The following is a 15,481-nucleotide window of genomic DNA, read 5'->3' on the forward strand; positions in this document are numbered from 1 at the left end:
ATTCTCAGTAAACTGTCGCAAGGACAAAAAACCAAACACCGCATGTTCTCACTCATAGGTGGGAATTGGAACAATGAGAACTCATGGACACAGGAAGGGGAACATCACACTCCGGGGACTGTTGTGGGGTGGGGGGAGGGGGGAGGGACAGCATTAGGAGATACACCTAATGCTAAATGATGAGTTAATGGGTGCAGGAAATCAACATGGCACATGGATACATATGTAACAAACCTGCACATTGTGCACATGTACCCTAAAACCCTAAAGTATAATAAAAAAAAATTATGGAAAAAATAAAATAAAATAAAATAAAATAAAAGAAACATGAATCTTAGTCTCACAATGTCGAGGGACTGGATTCTACCAACCTGAATGAGCTTGGAAGTAGATCTTTTCTTTCAGCCTCCACATAAGGGCCTAGCTTGGCCAACACATTAATTTTGGTGTTGTGGTACCCTAACCATAAAACCTAGAGTAACCTTCCTGGGCATCTGACCTACAAACTGAGAAGTAATATATTGGTGGTGTTTTCGCTGCTAAGTTTGTGGTAATTTGTTATGCAACAATGGACAACTAGTACATTAGCCGATCCCCTCTATTCTTTTAATGGTTGCTCTGTGGTTTACAATATGCATATTTAACTTATCACAGTCTGCTGCGACCTAATATTATACAACTTTATGTGTAATGTAAGAACCTTACAACTATATACCTTCCATTCTTTCTTTCTTGTCCTTGGTGCTGTTGTTATTATAAATTTTACTTCTAAATATTCTTAAAACTTCACAAAATAGTTATATTTTTGCTTTAGTTAATTATCGTCAATAAATGTAGAAATTAGAAAAGTAAAAATCTTTTATATTTATTTTCATATCTATATTATCCACATCTTTTTTCAGCAATTCTCATTGATCTATATAGATTTCCATATGTGATATCATTTCTTCATTCCTCTAATATATCCTTCAGTGAAAGCCTAATGGTAATTAATTCTCTCAGTTTCTGTTTATCTGAAAAAGCCTTTCGAAAACCTTTGAGAGTTTTTTCTCCATTATAAGACTTAAAAGATATTGTTTCATTGTTTCTTGGCTTGGATCATTTTACACAAGAAATATATGCTAATTCTTTTTGTTCTGTATGGTGACATGTTTTTTTCCCTTCAGTCGCTTTAAAATTTTCATCTTTGTCAAAATTTTATGAAATTTGATTACACTGGGCATTGATACGGTTTTCTTTGTGTATACTCCACTGTTGAGCTTCTTGGATCTGTGGGTTTATAGTTTTCAGAAAACTTCGAAAAACTTCAGCCATTATTTCTTCATTTTTTTTTTTTCTACCTGACCTTTGGGTCGCCAATACACATATGTTAGACTGCTTGATATTTTCTCACAGTTCACTTAGATTGTTAATATTTAAAGTCTTTCTTCTTTCAGTGATTAATTTTGGAAAGTTTCTTTTCATGTCTTCATGTTTTCTATGTATTCAATTTTTAATCTTTTCTTTTTCAGTGTCTAATCTGCTATTATTTCCATACAGTGACTTTTTGATTTCAGATTTTTTTTAACTTTTGAATATTAACTTTGATTCTTTTTAATGTCTTATTTCTCTCATTATTTTTATGTCTTCCTTTAACTTTTTGAACTGATTTAGTTTAGTTGTTTAATGCCCTTGTCCAGCAATTCCAATATTTCTGTTATTTCTACATCTGTTTTTATTGAATGGCTTTTCTTTTAGTTAAGGATATTTTTCTACTGCTTGACATGTTCAGTAATTTTTATTGGATGATGGACATTGTGCACTATGTTGTTGAATGTCTGGAATTTGTTGTCTTCCTTTAAATAATGTAGAATTTTGTTTTTAATAGGCATTTAAACTACTTGTAGATTAGCTTTTTTTTGTTTGTTTGAGGGCTATTTTTAAGTATTGTTTGGGTGGATCTATGTTAGCCTTTATACCAGGGCTATGTTAGTGCCACTATTTAGGCATGAGACTTCTTGAGTCTCTACTGAATGCCTGTTGTAGCCAATATGGCCTCTTCTATGTGATTAGTCAGAACTGGAATACATCTCTATCCTGAATGAGCTTTGAGAATTGTTTAGCCTATTGTTTGTAGTAGGTAGGCTTCTAAAATGACCCCCAAAGACATTCATCTTTGTGTATTCCCCTCCAATTGAGTTTGGGAAGGCTGTGAATATGATTATTCTTTTAACTACATTACTTTATGTGGAAAAAGGAAAATTATCTAAGATGGGCTTGATTTCATCTGGTAAGCCCTTTAAAAAGAGACTTATCTGACTGATTGCTGAGTAAAAAGCCCAATATCTGAAAAGCCTGGTTCATATATTTAGTCCAAATGTCTAGTTGTTTATGGTGTGAAGGCAAACCTGGTCCAGTTACTATATCATGGAGTTTTTAGGTGAACAGTTGTAGTGTATTCACTTGTCTTTGGAGGGTATCGCAATAGTTTTAACCAGAGCTTTCTTTCTTGGACTTATCCTCCATCATGTTTCCTTGCTTTCCAGGCTGCATAAAACAATTCAGTGGTCTCCAGGTATTTACACTTCATCAGTACCAAGGCAATATTCTATTTCCTCTGCCTATAAACAAAAATCCCACAGATATTTTACATATAATGTAGTAGCTAGGCTTTTTGAGCTTACCAAACCCTATTTTTTAGTCAATCTTTAAAACTAAGGGATATTGAATTAGAAGGGAAGGATTTGAAAGAGGCTAGCCAACTATATTTCAAAAGAATAACCACTCTCTTTAAACTTTTAAGTTATTTGAAAATATTTTACACCAGTGAAATATAGAGAGAATAATACAATCAATTTCAGTATGCCAAATAACTAACTTAAGAAATAAAATATTATTTGTACAATTGAGGCACTGTACAGATAATATTTCCTCCAATCTTATCCTTCTCTCTCTAGAGGTACCTTAATGCAATGTTATTAATTCCCACGCATTTCTTCATGTATTACTTCATACGCCTGCATCCTTAAATTTATCTTTACATTTTTTTTTGAAATTGATTTTAATTGTGTCAGAATTCTTTCCTGGTTTCCTTTTTTTTTTTTTTTGGTTTAACATTTTGTTGTGAAAATAAAATGTTTATATTTGTTTAGATTTCCATTGTATGAATGTAACACCATTATTTATCCAGTCAACTATTAAGAAACATATAGTTATTTCAACTTTTTTGGAGCAATGAACACTCAAATTAACCTTTGGTAGATATGACTAGTACACATGTATGAGAGTTTCTGTAGGGAATGCCCTTTCTAATTATATCACAAAATAAATAGAGTATATGCATCTTTAAATTACTATAGATGGTCCACAACTCAGAATTTTTGACTTATTATATTTTGACTTTATGCTGTGTGAAAGTGATCACATTCAATAGAAACCATACTTTGAGTACTCATGAAGCCATTCTGTTTTTCATGTTCAGCACAATATTTAATAAGTTACATGAGATTTTCAACATTTTATCATAAAACAGGCTTTGTGTTAGATGATTTCACCCAACTACAGGCTAATGTGTGTGTTCTGAGCACATTTGAGATAGGCTAAGCTAAGCTATGCTATTCTATAGGTCAGGTGTATTAAATGCATTTCCAACTTAAGATATTTTCAGTTTACTATGAGTTTATAGGGATGTGGCTGCATCATAAGTTGAGGAGCATCTGTAGATACTGTCAGTTGTTTTTCAAAGTGGTTGTCCAGATTTGCATTCCTACCATAAGCTTTCTGGTTGTTCTACATCTTTGTAACACTTGGTGTTGTCAGAATTAAATTGTAAATAATTACACTGGTGAGAAATGCTACCTCATTGTGGTCTTAGTTTGCATTTCCCTGGTTATTAGTTACCTTTTTATGTTTACTAGCCAGATTAGCATGAAGATTATTATTCTCTGGTAGGGTCACTCCAGTTTAATCAAATTCCATTAGGGCCAACATAGAGATTCAAACATCTAAAGTCCTAAGATATGAAAAATAGAAAAATAGGAATAGAAATATATGAAAAATAGAAAATAGAAAATGTTTCTAAGTATGAAATTATTCCCTGAGTCATTTAAGTTATTTCTAGTTATCAAAACGTGACTCTTGCCAACACTTCTATTGTGTCGTTCTCAATTGTGGCAGTCTTAGCTTCTTTTACTCTGGCTTTTCTGGCTGTAGAAAGCATGACAATAAACCTTAAGTCACTGAAGCTAAAGACAGGCTACGTTATGAGGAAACATAGAACATTACTCTGCCTAAGACTGACTAATAATAGTGAGATTTGATGAACTCCAGAAAGCCTAGGTTAACAATTTCAGTGTTCTAGTGCTATGCTAAGTGATGGAACTAAATACTTTTTAGGCTCCTTCTTCCCTTATGAGGACACTATCCACAGAGCTTTCACAGACTCTTTCTACTGCCAATAAGGAAATTTACCAAAAAAGGTCCTTGCTGTCTTTTCTAAAGAGGCAATCAGTAAAATTGTGTCTTTTACAAAGATATCATCTGTAAACTATTTTCAGTAGAAAAAAAGGCAGAAAAATTTTCCTGAATCTATCGTTGGTGCTAATTGGGTATGACTTTGTGTTCAGGGGATACATTTTCTGCCCTTTCCATAATTTGAATGATCATCTGTCTAGCTGCATTACAGTATGCTGCCTGCAGTGTTCTCCCTCTGCAATAGTCCAAGTAAATAAAACATAGCTGATCTAAATGCTTCCATTCATAACTGATTTGGGGAATGTATAACCTGTAGTTTTTTTTGGGGGGGGGAGGGGTTAGAGAAACTGTATGGGTATCTCTGTTTATATTACTTTGGAAATACTTTATTTCATAAATACTAAAAACCTGAGTAGAAGGTCATTTGGTTCAAGTTTGACAACAGAAACTTGTTTCATATCAGCCTTAATTATTACATTCAGTCGATTTTTTTATGACTCAAAGACCCACTTCCTACCACTTCCTTTGGTAGACAAAATATCTAAATGTAAGAGATGAAGCATAGGAAAGTTTTTCACATTTAGACTGAATTGTCTTGTTATTCAGACCGTCCTCACCCTTTTGTTTTCACTTCTTAGATATTTGTTAAAACTCACTAGTTATATTGACTAGTAGAAACCAGAGACGTGATTTAGACATGACGTAGTAGAAACCATGACAAACCATAGATATGATGCTTTAAAATAATGGCCTACCAGTTTGATCATTGATATTGCTTTCTGTTGGGCCCTATTTAGATGTGTGTGTGTATGCGTGTTTTGCGCTTGTCCCGAGGGGAGTGAAAATGGAAGTGGTATTTTAAAGATGAACTTTCTCTATAAAAGCAAGTTGTAAATGTCTGTTCCCTATTTCTAGGAGCAGCTCTTTAAAATATGCTTCTGATCCTTTCTTATCAGATGTCATGTTGTACACCAGCAGCTCATTTGCTGTTCCACAGCTTGGGTCTCTAGATCTTAATGACTCATACCGGCTGTTGTCCCCCTACAGGTTATCCAGGCTGTCTTTTTTGGCATCTGTGTGCTGACTGATCTTTCCAGTCTTCTGACTCGAGGAAGTGGGAACCAGGAGCAAGAGAGGCAGCTCAAGAAGCTCATCTCTCTCCGGGACTGGATGTTAGCTGTGTTGGCCTTTCCTGTTGGGGTTGTGAGTATGATGGAGGATGCATTTAGCCACAAAAGAAACTTGGCTCTTATTTCAGACTTCTAAGAGAAAAAAAAGGAGTTCATTATAAGAGGTTTCTGTATTATTAGTTTGCTGGAGCTGTCAGTACCACAGATGCAGTGGCTTAAACAACAAACATTTATTTTCTCGTAGTTCTGGAGGCTGAAGTCTGAGATGCAGGTGTCCACAGGGTTCGTTTCTTCTGAGGCCTCTCTCCCCTTGGCTTGCAGATAGCGCTTTCTGACTGTGTCTTCACACGCTCATCCCTCTGTGCCTGTCTTTGCCTAAACTTCCTATTTTTATAAGGTATAGCAATCAGATTAGGGCCGTCTAATGACCCCATTCAACCATATATGATCACCTCTTTAAAAACCCAGTCTCCAAGTACAGTCACATTGCGAGATTCTGGGGGTTAGGGCTTCCACATATGAATTTTGCAGAGGACACAACTCAGTCTATCAGTTTCTTAAGCAGCCCAAACTTGAAAGGTAGGGTCCTTGGGTCAACCAGGCTAGTATTTTTTGAACTTGGGAGAGGAAATCAGTATTAGCTCATACTTCTTCAGTTACCCAGCTGTGCCATTAGCTACTATCACTGAAGTAAATGTCTCTTAATGTTTGGCTCTGTTTTGACTTCATTGATTTTCATTGTTTTCTGTTAGATTCTCTCCATAACTCAACTTCCTTCACAAGTCTGTTAATTTTCTATTGTCTGCACATAAACCATGTTTTTTTAAAGGCCCTCAGAGACACTACAGATTTTAACCTCTGCATAGCCAGGAGAAGAAGAAGAGAACTCATATATATCACAAACTGTAAAGATGAGTAAGAAGTTGTTATTTAGTTCAAATTCAGACCTTTCATTTGCCAGCTGATTTCCAGGAAAAACAGAAGTCTTAGTGATGTGGTCTAGCACATGCACGAAGTCCATTGTAGGAAGAGTCAGAAAGTTGTTCATAAGTCCTTCCAGTGGATTACTCATATTTGTCAGGTTTGTAGCTGGTAGAAGGCCCTACATGCTTGCTTTAAACTCAGATTGTCACTGAATTGCTTTTTCTGTGTGCCAAATTATATTTTCTTGGATGAAATAAATAGCCCTTAACCCTGAGAACAATACAATGGCCAGAGAGCATTATAATTTGTTCACATTCGTCTTTCCCTCATCCTTGTCCTCTGAAAACTTAAATAAATGAGTACTCAGATTGAAGCTAACCAGCAAATCTCTCAAATTCCATAGTTTAGCATAGCAGAGTTTAATGCTTTCCATATTACTTAATATTTCCTTCTTTGGGCTTTCCATATAAAATTCAAATGCTTTCTATCAGAATAGTCATCTAAGAGAAAATTCCCATTAGCATAAAGCACAAAGATATATACTTTCTGCATAAAAGAATTATCTAGAAAAGCCAAGTCTCTCTGTGTGTACGTGTATATGCATCTATATCTAATATATAGTATATGCATATATATTATATATATCGTGTATACATTTTTTCTTTTTTAACGTTTACTCCCTTGGAATTTCTATAGACATGGCATTGCCTGTGGAAGCCTTCATTGGCTAGAAGGACTACGATAGTAATACAATAAAAAAGTAGGCCACGCGCAGTGGCTCATGCCTGTAATCCCAGCACTTTGGGAGGCTGAGTCGGGCAGATCATGAGGCCAGGAGATGGAGACCATCCTGGCTAACACAGTGAAACCCCGTCTCTACTAAAAATACAAAAAATGAGCCAGGTGTGGTGGTGGGCTCCTTTAGTCCCAGCTACCTGGGAGGCTGATGCAGGAGAATAGCTTGAACCCAGGAGGTGGAGGTTGCAGTGAGCTGAGATCTCACCACTGCACTCCAGCCTGGGCAACAGAGCAAGACTCTGTCTCAAAAAAAAAAAAAAAAAAAAAGTAAACATGAGTACAGTGTTAACATGTTTTCTCTTAGCTCCCTTCTGTATGTGATATCAGATTATGTCTCTACAGGGAAAATTTTGTCTTATGTTGTAAATTTTGGTACTCTCCTCAAAAACTCATGGCATATGCTCTTTAGACATTTTTGACCTTCCTTTGGGGGAAACTTTTGCACCTGCCTGAAGCTTGAAGTATATGTCAACTCTCAGTGTGTTTCCTAAAGTTATCCCATGTATGTTTCATGGTTTATAAAACAAGTGGTGGCCTTTTTGTTTAGTTATTTGTTTTAGTACATCTGATGTTTTCCTCCATCTATCACTGTCTTTGTTGTTTTGCCTATGTTTTAGAAAAAAGAGGAATAAAAGTGCCTTTCATCCCCACCCACCCCATCCCTCTTAAACCAGAAGTCTCAGCATCACACTGTCATGGCGTGTGGGTGCAGCTGTCCTAGTGGCTCTCTGACAGCCCAGCCAGTCCTCATCACTGTTACCAGGGCCTCTCATGTCACCCAGCACATGGAGGGGATCAGTGCTCTTGAGAATCACAAAAGAAATCAAAGAACAGATAAGGAATTAGAGACGTGTAACTCACTGATGTTTTTAACTCATTTTTTTTTGCCCATTGATATTTTGTAGTCACTATTTCCATCTTTCATAATCATCCCTGTTACTGTGAGTCACTGTTCCCTTCACAGCTACTAGTCTATTATTTTCCTAAACTTTTAAATGTTCCTTTCAAAGAAAGTGACATTTCTTTCTCTCTTTTTCCCCCCTCCTTTCTTTCCTCTCCCCTGTTTTAAGAAGAATCTAGGTCAGTATTCTCTAGAAATCATCATATGTTTTCTACTGTTTCTGTCTTGCTCTGTCATTTGATGTTTTGTATCTATTTATGCAATTTCCACCAGACTTCTCACTCTAATACACAGAAATTCATTTTGAGGCCAAAAAAAGCCTGATAAATTGTTCCTTCCCAAATCCCGTTAATTTTATTGCAAAGTCATATTTATACAATATATGAATGTGCCTCTTTACAAGTATTTGTATTCGTCTGTTCTCACACTGCTAATGAAGACATACCCGAGACTTGAGTAACTTATAAAGGAAAAAGGTTTAATTGACTCACAGTTTCACATGGCTGTGGAGGCCTCACAATCATGGGGGAAGGCAAAGGAGGAGCAAAGTCACGTCTTACATGGTGGCAAGAGAGTGTGTTCAGGGGAACTCCCCTTTATAAAGCCATCAGATCTTGTGAGACATTCACTATCACGAGAACAGCATGGGAAAAACTCGCCGCCATGATTCAATTACCTCCCACTGGGTCCCTCCCACGACACAGAGATTGTGGGAGCCACAATTCAAGATGAGATTTGCGTGGGGACACAGCCAAACTATATCAGTATTTTAACACAAAATTTTTTTTCACTAAAACGTTTAATTTTGTGATTTTTCATATTTCTTTCTCTAAGGTTATTTCCCACCTTTCCTTTCCAAGGTGCTGTGTCTTCACTGTGACTTCAGAGCTTCCCCTGTCCTTTCTGTACCTTTTTCCCTGTTCCCCCAACTGCTCAAAAGGGTCTAGAATCCTGCTGTAGTTTCATTCTTATGATTTGGATTTTCTTCCTTATTAAAATGCAAACTCTCCCTGGAGCAATGCCACAAGGAATCACATGAAGAAGCATCATTTTTACTTTTTCTGTGCCTCCTGGCCTGGAATGGAAGTGCCAACCTGGACGGCTCATTACATCAGAAGGATGGAAGAGCATTAATGGCCAGGAACTGATGGAAGCAGAATTATGCCTGTAGGAATCTATAGCATAAAAATGCTTATCATGTGTGCAGATGATTAGTGATAACATTTATAAGTAAACATCTTCATCACTTTGGTGGACACAGTCAAAATCCTAAGGGGCAGAATTCTTAAACACCCTGTCTGTGCCAGGGAAGCACCAGGCATCCTATAGCTGCAGGCACAGAGCCTCAGCTTTGAGTCCTCCTGCAGTCCCCATAGGCCTCCCCTGCTCTACCACCCTGACTGCTGGGGCACTGCCAATCTTGCAGAGTGCTTCCCTGGCTACTATCTACTGTCTTTCTTTGCCTACTGCCTTTCTACTTTTTTTGTCAGTCAGGAGTTGAAAGGGAAAGCAAAGTTATTTTTGCTTCATGGTGCAGGCAAAATGGCATCAGGCATAAAAAGAGAGTAAAGAGTGAATGCATTACCTTTGTACAGCTGAATTTATCAACTTTGTACAAATTTTCCTGAAGAGACCTATTGGCCCCTGAGCTTTTCCTGATGCTCCCATTATCTCTCTCTTTCTCTCTCTCTCACCTCAGCTGAAACCATGGCAGCAAGAAAGACATGGGTGGGTTATCTGGGATTTGTATTTTCTACATTAATGCTTCCTCCAGTAACGAGGTTAATTGAGAGTTGACAGTAATTGCTGTATGTGAGCATGAAGCCCTAAATATGATTTTGTGACCCATGCACCTAATGCATCCACTTCGTGGTCTCTGTTCATCTCAAGGATACATAAAAATCATGAAACATTCCAATCAAAGATAATTGGAGGAAAGTTTTATTTCAGCATAACCTTGAAGAAATCAGGCAGGGTTGCTTGAATGAACATGGCGTGTATCATCCTGATTTGTGTAGATTCCCATAAATACGAAGCTGGCCTTGATTAGTAATGCTAATGGCCGGAAACCACCACCACTCCCAAAGCCTTGCAACTAATTTTGCAGGGATAACCCATGGGAGGCTCTTCTTACCATGTGCAGTTTAGTTCTGAACCCTGTCACCCTTTTAAAGAAGCATTACAAATAATTCTATGACATTATGTGGTCTGGAAGCACTGAAGTTTATTAGCAGCAATCAGACCAAGAATGTCTTTTGTCTCCTGTGAGTTTGTTGACTTTTGTGTTGGCAGATACCATTATGGCTAAGAGACTAGGCTTAGGCTTTTAACCAAAAAAGGCGGGGAGGGGGCATGAGAGAAGAGCAGAAACAGCAAATAAATAAATAAATAAATAAATAAATTATATATATGTATCAGTTTAATGACTATGAAAGTGCCCCTCTCAGGAATCTTAAATGTGTCTCCAACTACCTACCAAAGCAGCCCTTTAATGAAAAAGAACAATTATTTATATATTTTATACATTTTAAACTTCCTGTCTTTGTTTTATAGAGGCGGGGTATCACCCTCTTGCCCAGGCTGGAATGTAGTGCAATGATATTTCACTGCAGCCTAAACCCCCTGGGTTGAAGGGGTCCTCTCACCTCAGTCTCCCAAGTAGCTAGGACTACAGGCATGCACCACTATGCCCTGCTAAGTTAAAAAAATTATTTTGGAGACAGGGGTCCCACTAAATTTCCCAGGCTGGTCTTGAACTCCTGGCCTCAAGTGATTCTCCTGCCTCAGCCTCCTGAGTAGCCAGATTACAGGGACAAACTACCATACCCAGCTGATTATACATTTTTTATTCATTCTAGATTGTGCATCCTATTCATTTGTAGCTGCTTAACTTGAATAATGCACGTAATCTAACCTCATAACCTCACCAGTACACTTTTGCCCTCGTGTTGGTTTGGTTGCTCTAGCCCCAGTGCTGGTCTGCTGCGTCCCGGTATGAAGATAATAGCCCTTTCTGAGTGGGCCTGAGGAGATCTTGGAGGTTTTGATCAGTTCTAACCTGAGATGGGAGTCCAGGTTATTAGGAGCAAACTGGCATGTGCCTGTATTAACTTTTCAGAAATTTGACCTTCTTATCTGAGTTTAGACTCAAAACTGTTTGTTAAGTAACTATTTTTAGTGTTATAATCATGTCTTGTAAAGACTTGGTGAAGATTTTATAGGTATCAACCTATTCTAGAATCCAATTAAAACTTGATTTTACTTGTAATGGGACTGTATGGTATCTGCTTCCTTAGGAAACATGGAAAATGGATTTAAAATCTCAAATGCAAACTCAAAGAAAAAGTATATTGCTATTGTTTTAAACAAGTAATTCCCAAAAGTCTTCGTTTGTTGACATAGTAGGTAATTCTAAGCTATCTTTAAGAGGTTTTGAGATGCATATAAATTTAGATAATCATAAACCTACAACTTAAAAATTGCAGTTTCATTACTGATTTTTAAATGAAAGAGTTTGGCTTAAATGGGAAACCAGAAAATTAATATTGGTGACTAATATTAAGGTCTGTTAATATAACACATTAAAGGAAGAGAATTTGATTCTATCTGAGATTATAAATAAAAGCAAATGCCTTTCCTTCTGTTTTGATATTAAGGGGGAAATTTTAAAAAATAAAGTGTCTACCTTATTCCACAAACTCTGGATTCAACTTAAAAATACACATTTTAAAAATGATCACGAGGTCAGGAGATTGAGACCATCCTGGCTAACACAGTGAAACCCAGTCTCTACTAAAAAAAAAATACAAAAAATTAGCCGGGCGCGGTGGCAGGCGCCTATAGTCCCAGCTACTCGGGAGGCTGAGGCAGGAGAATGGCGTGAACCCAGGAGGTGGAGCTTGCAGTGAGCCAAGATCGTGCCACCACACTCCAGCCTGGGCGACACAGCGAGACTCCATCTCAAAAAATATATATATTTTATACACACACACACACACACACACACACACACACACTTAATATCTTCTGATCCTCTCTTTATTAAATTTTCACACAGGTACCTAAAGTCAAGACTTTTCTATTTTCTTTAAGCCTTAACTGATGTTTTAAGTTTCTTTAAATGTCCTTTTCCTTTCTTTTCACCTCTGAAGTTAAAAGTACATCAGCTAGGTCGTGTTTTATGGTAGAACCCAGTACACTGCAGGTGGAGTTAATCAAATGCTTGCCCCCTGCACTGAAATAAGGAATGTGAATTGAGTTACCTAACAAGGAAGGTTCATAGTTGAGGATTTATTCAAGATCAGTAAGGAAAATGAGCCATGTTTTCCCAATACCAGGAGAAAGGCTCAGAAAACTGTAATTACCAAAACTAGGTGAGTGGTCTTACAGTTATTTTTTAATAGCTTTTCAAAAGACCAAGGACATCATATGTTTAAATGTACATACCTGATAAGAAACCAGGTTGCTTCTCAATCATCTCATAGATTCTTTTCTTCTAAATGAGAACCAAAGATTTTCTGCTTAGGTGACCTATTTAATTTGCACACATTTATGCTAGCTCAGAGTGGTCAGCTTTTTTGATGCTTCCAAGACAAATTTCTTAAACACAATAGTCACACTTAAACAAAATTTCACATAGATGCCCACTTTAAAATATATGACAGGGAAAACCGCACATTTATATGTAGACTGTTCAAAGGACAGAAGTTCTTGTCAAATCAGTGATTATTTATGGACCCATGGAGCCTACTGTGTAGCAAGTACTGAGTGCTAAGAGTCAGGATAGTGTTGGCTGAGAATCAATCTGTCCTTCAAAGGTTTCACAGCCTAGGGAGGGTGGCTTTATAAGCTATATCAACAAGTAAATTAAAATAGGGTGTGATGAGTATAATAATTCATGTTTTTAAGGTGCAGAGAAGTATCCCCAAAGAGAGAGGGGTTAATTTAACTGGATGGGAGGTCCTGAAAGACTTCTCAGAAATAATGACATCTAAGTTGTGTTTGAAGAATTACTAAGAACTTATTGGATGTATAAGTTAATGATGTATTCAGTTGCAAGTAACAGAATACCCTCAGAAATCCACCTGTCTCACTCTTTCACTTCATTCAAGTCGGCTCAAATAAGTTCAGCAAAGCTGCTTTGAATGATCTGTATGAATCAGTCTCTCATTATTCTCTGTTCCCTTACCTTGCTTTATTTTATCCATGATGATGACCGCTACCTGGCATGTTATGTTTATTCTTTTATTTTTGTAGTGTCTGTCTTCTCTGATTTGGTTCATACTCTATGAGACCAGGGAAGTTGTGTGTTTCATTTACTGCTTTATCCCAAGCATTAGGAGCAGTGTCTAAATAATTCAATATTAGTTGAGTGTAATCCAGCCAACTATGGTTTAAGTAATAAAGATATTTAATATCTCACAAGACATGGAGCTTGTTGACAGGCAGTTTCAGGGTGGTATTGCTCAGTATTTTCATATTTTGTGGTTTTTATTGAGATAGGGTCTCACTCTGTTGCCTAGACTGGAGTGCAGTGGCATGATTTTGGCTCACTGCAAACTCCACCTCTCAGGCTCAAGTGATCCTCGCACCTCAGCCTCCCAAGTAGCTGGTACCACAAGTGTGTGCCACCATGTGTGGCTAATTTTTGTGTTTTTTGTAGACACGGGGTTTTAACATGTTGCCCAGGCTGGTCTCAAACTCCTGAGCTCAAGAAGTCCACCACCTTGGCATCCCAAAGTGCTGGGATTATTGGCATGAACCATCATGCCCAGCCAGTATTTTCATTTGAGACTTGTACATTTTCTATTTTCCACACGTCTGTCTTCGGAGTATTACCTTTTTGTACTTGGACTTGCCACCTAAATCCTCAAGAGGGTTAATAAAGCACCAAGCATCACATCCTTCACAACCATGTTCATGGACAGAAAAGGAAGAAGCTCTAGGGAGCCCTCCCCAAGTGTATGTCTCTTCATCAGGTGAACAGATTATTCCCAGAAGCTCCACCCGCAGATTTCACCATAGGTCTCATTGGTCAGAACCATCACATAGCTAGAACCAGCAGTGTGGGAGCCTGGGAAAGCAAGAAGAAGCAGAAGGAAATGAAGTTACCACGAGGGCTTAAACTAATTATAGTTTATCCTTAGGGGCTGGGCATATTGCTACCCAAACAAAATCAGGAGTTTTAAAAAATGTAATAAGTAACAAATTTAGGGAATAACAATATGTAAAATAAGTAAAAACTAGTAGGATTCTAGGTAATTTATTTTTTATGTCAGTATGAAAAATACATACAGTAAAGCTGATAAGACTAATCATGGACATTTTCTGTTGTAGCCAAAAAGGTATATTTTTCCCACTCATTCTCTACCAATATCATTTTTAGTGCATTCTTACCAGTAGTATCATGAACAGCAACTGGAATCTGATATTTGAAGAAGTCCTTCTCAAAGAAAGATTTCTTACACATTTGATGAAATGGTTTAATTTCTAAAGCTCCATATAAAATTTGTCAGAGGTGTCCCTTGCTTTAGACCACAAACTCAAGAGATTCAGATAATGGGGTTCAATAAGTAGTATCTTCCTTGAACACACTTCCCCCTAGAAATTATCATGTCCTGTAGATCATTTCACAGAGTTCCTACTCTCTCTGGGGAAAAAAAAAATCACAGAAATATCTCACAAAATGAAGATATTTTCTTCCCATAATTATAGTCATAAGTAAAATATGTATTTGAAATTTGAGATCAAGAAAAGGTAGAATTGATTTTCAGTAACACTAGACATTTGATTCCTGTCCTCAACAATGTAACCTGCAAAACCAGGATCTTATATATGCCCTTGTTTTGGGGACCAGGGACAAGATGCAATATTCTTTATTTTAAAAGAAAAGAAAAAAAGGATTCACATTTCTTCCTTCCCTGCGTATCTCCCTCCCTCCCTCTTTCCCTCTATCTCCCCAACACCCCCATCTTTCTCTCTCTCTCTCTCCCTCACCCTCTTCTCTCTTTCTCTCTCTACCTTTCTCCTTTCACCTCATCCCTCTACCCTAACCATTGCTTTCTATGTAGAAAAGGAAACAATAATTTATTGGCTGTGTGGGTGATCCTGAAATTACTACTGTCCCCGTGGGTGTTTTGAGGTAACTCTTAACTCCTTTAGCTGGACCAAAGTGTACTGTTATATCAGCTGATAAAAAAAGTCATTTCCCTTCAAGGAAGGAGCTAGTGGACCTTCCACCTACACAAAATTTACTAACTTAATCGTGCCCATGTGA

General features: G+C 37.3%; 1 protein-coding gene across 3 annotated transcripts in view; it reads left to right on the forward strand.

Moving 5' to 3' along the window:
- Positions 1-15,481, forward strand: part of AIG1 (androgen induced 1) — a 270,991-nt gene that overhangs the window by 69,404 nt on the left and 186,106 nt on the right. For 2 of the 3 annotated variants that reach the window (XM_032160604.2, XM_032160597.2), the window contains exon 3: positions 5,500-5,655. The exons of the other annotated variant lie outside the window; for it this stretch is intronic. In XM_032160604.2, coding sequence (XP_032016495.1) covers positions 5,500-5,655 — 156 coding nt within the window. The remainder of the gene's footprint in view (positions 1-5,499; positions 5,656-15,481) is intronic. 3 annotated transcript variants of the gene reach the window in all.

The sequence above is a fragment of the Hylobates moloch genome, unplaced genomic scaffold (genome assembly GCF_009828535.3).
Source record: "Hylobates moloch isolate HMO894 unplaced genomic scaffold, HMol_V3 SCAFFOLD_2, whole genome shotgun sequence".
Lineage (NCBI taxonomy): Eukaryota > Metazoa > Chordata > Mammalia > Primates > Hylobatidae > Hylobates > Hylobates moloch.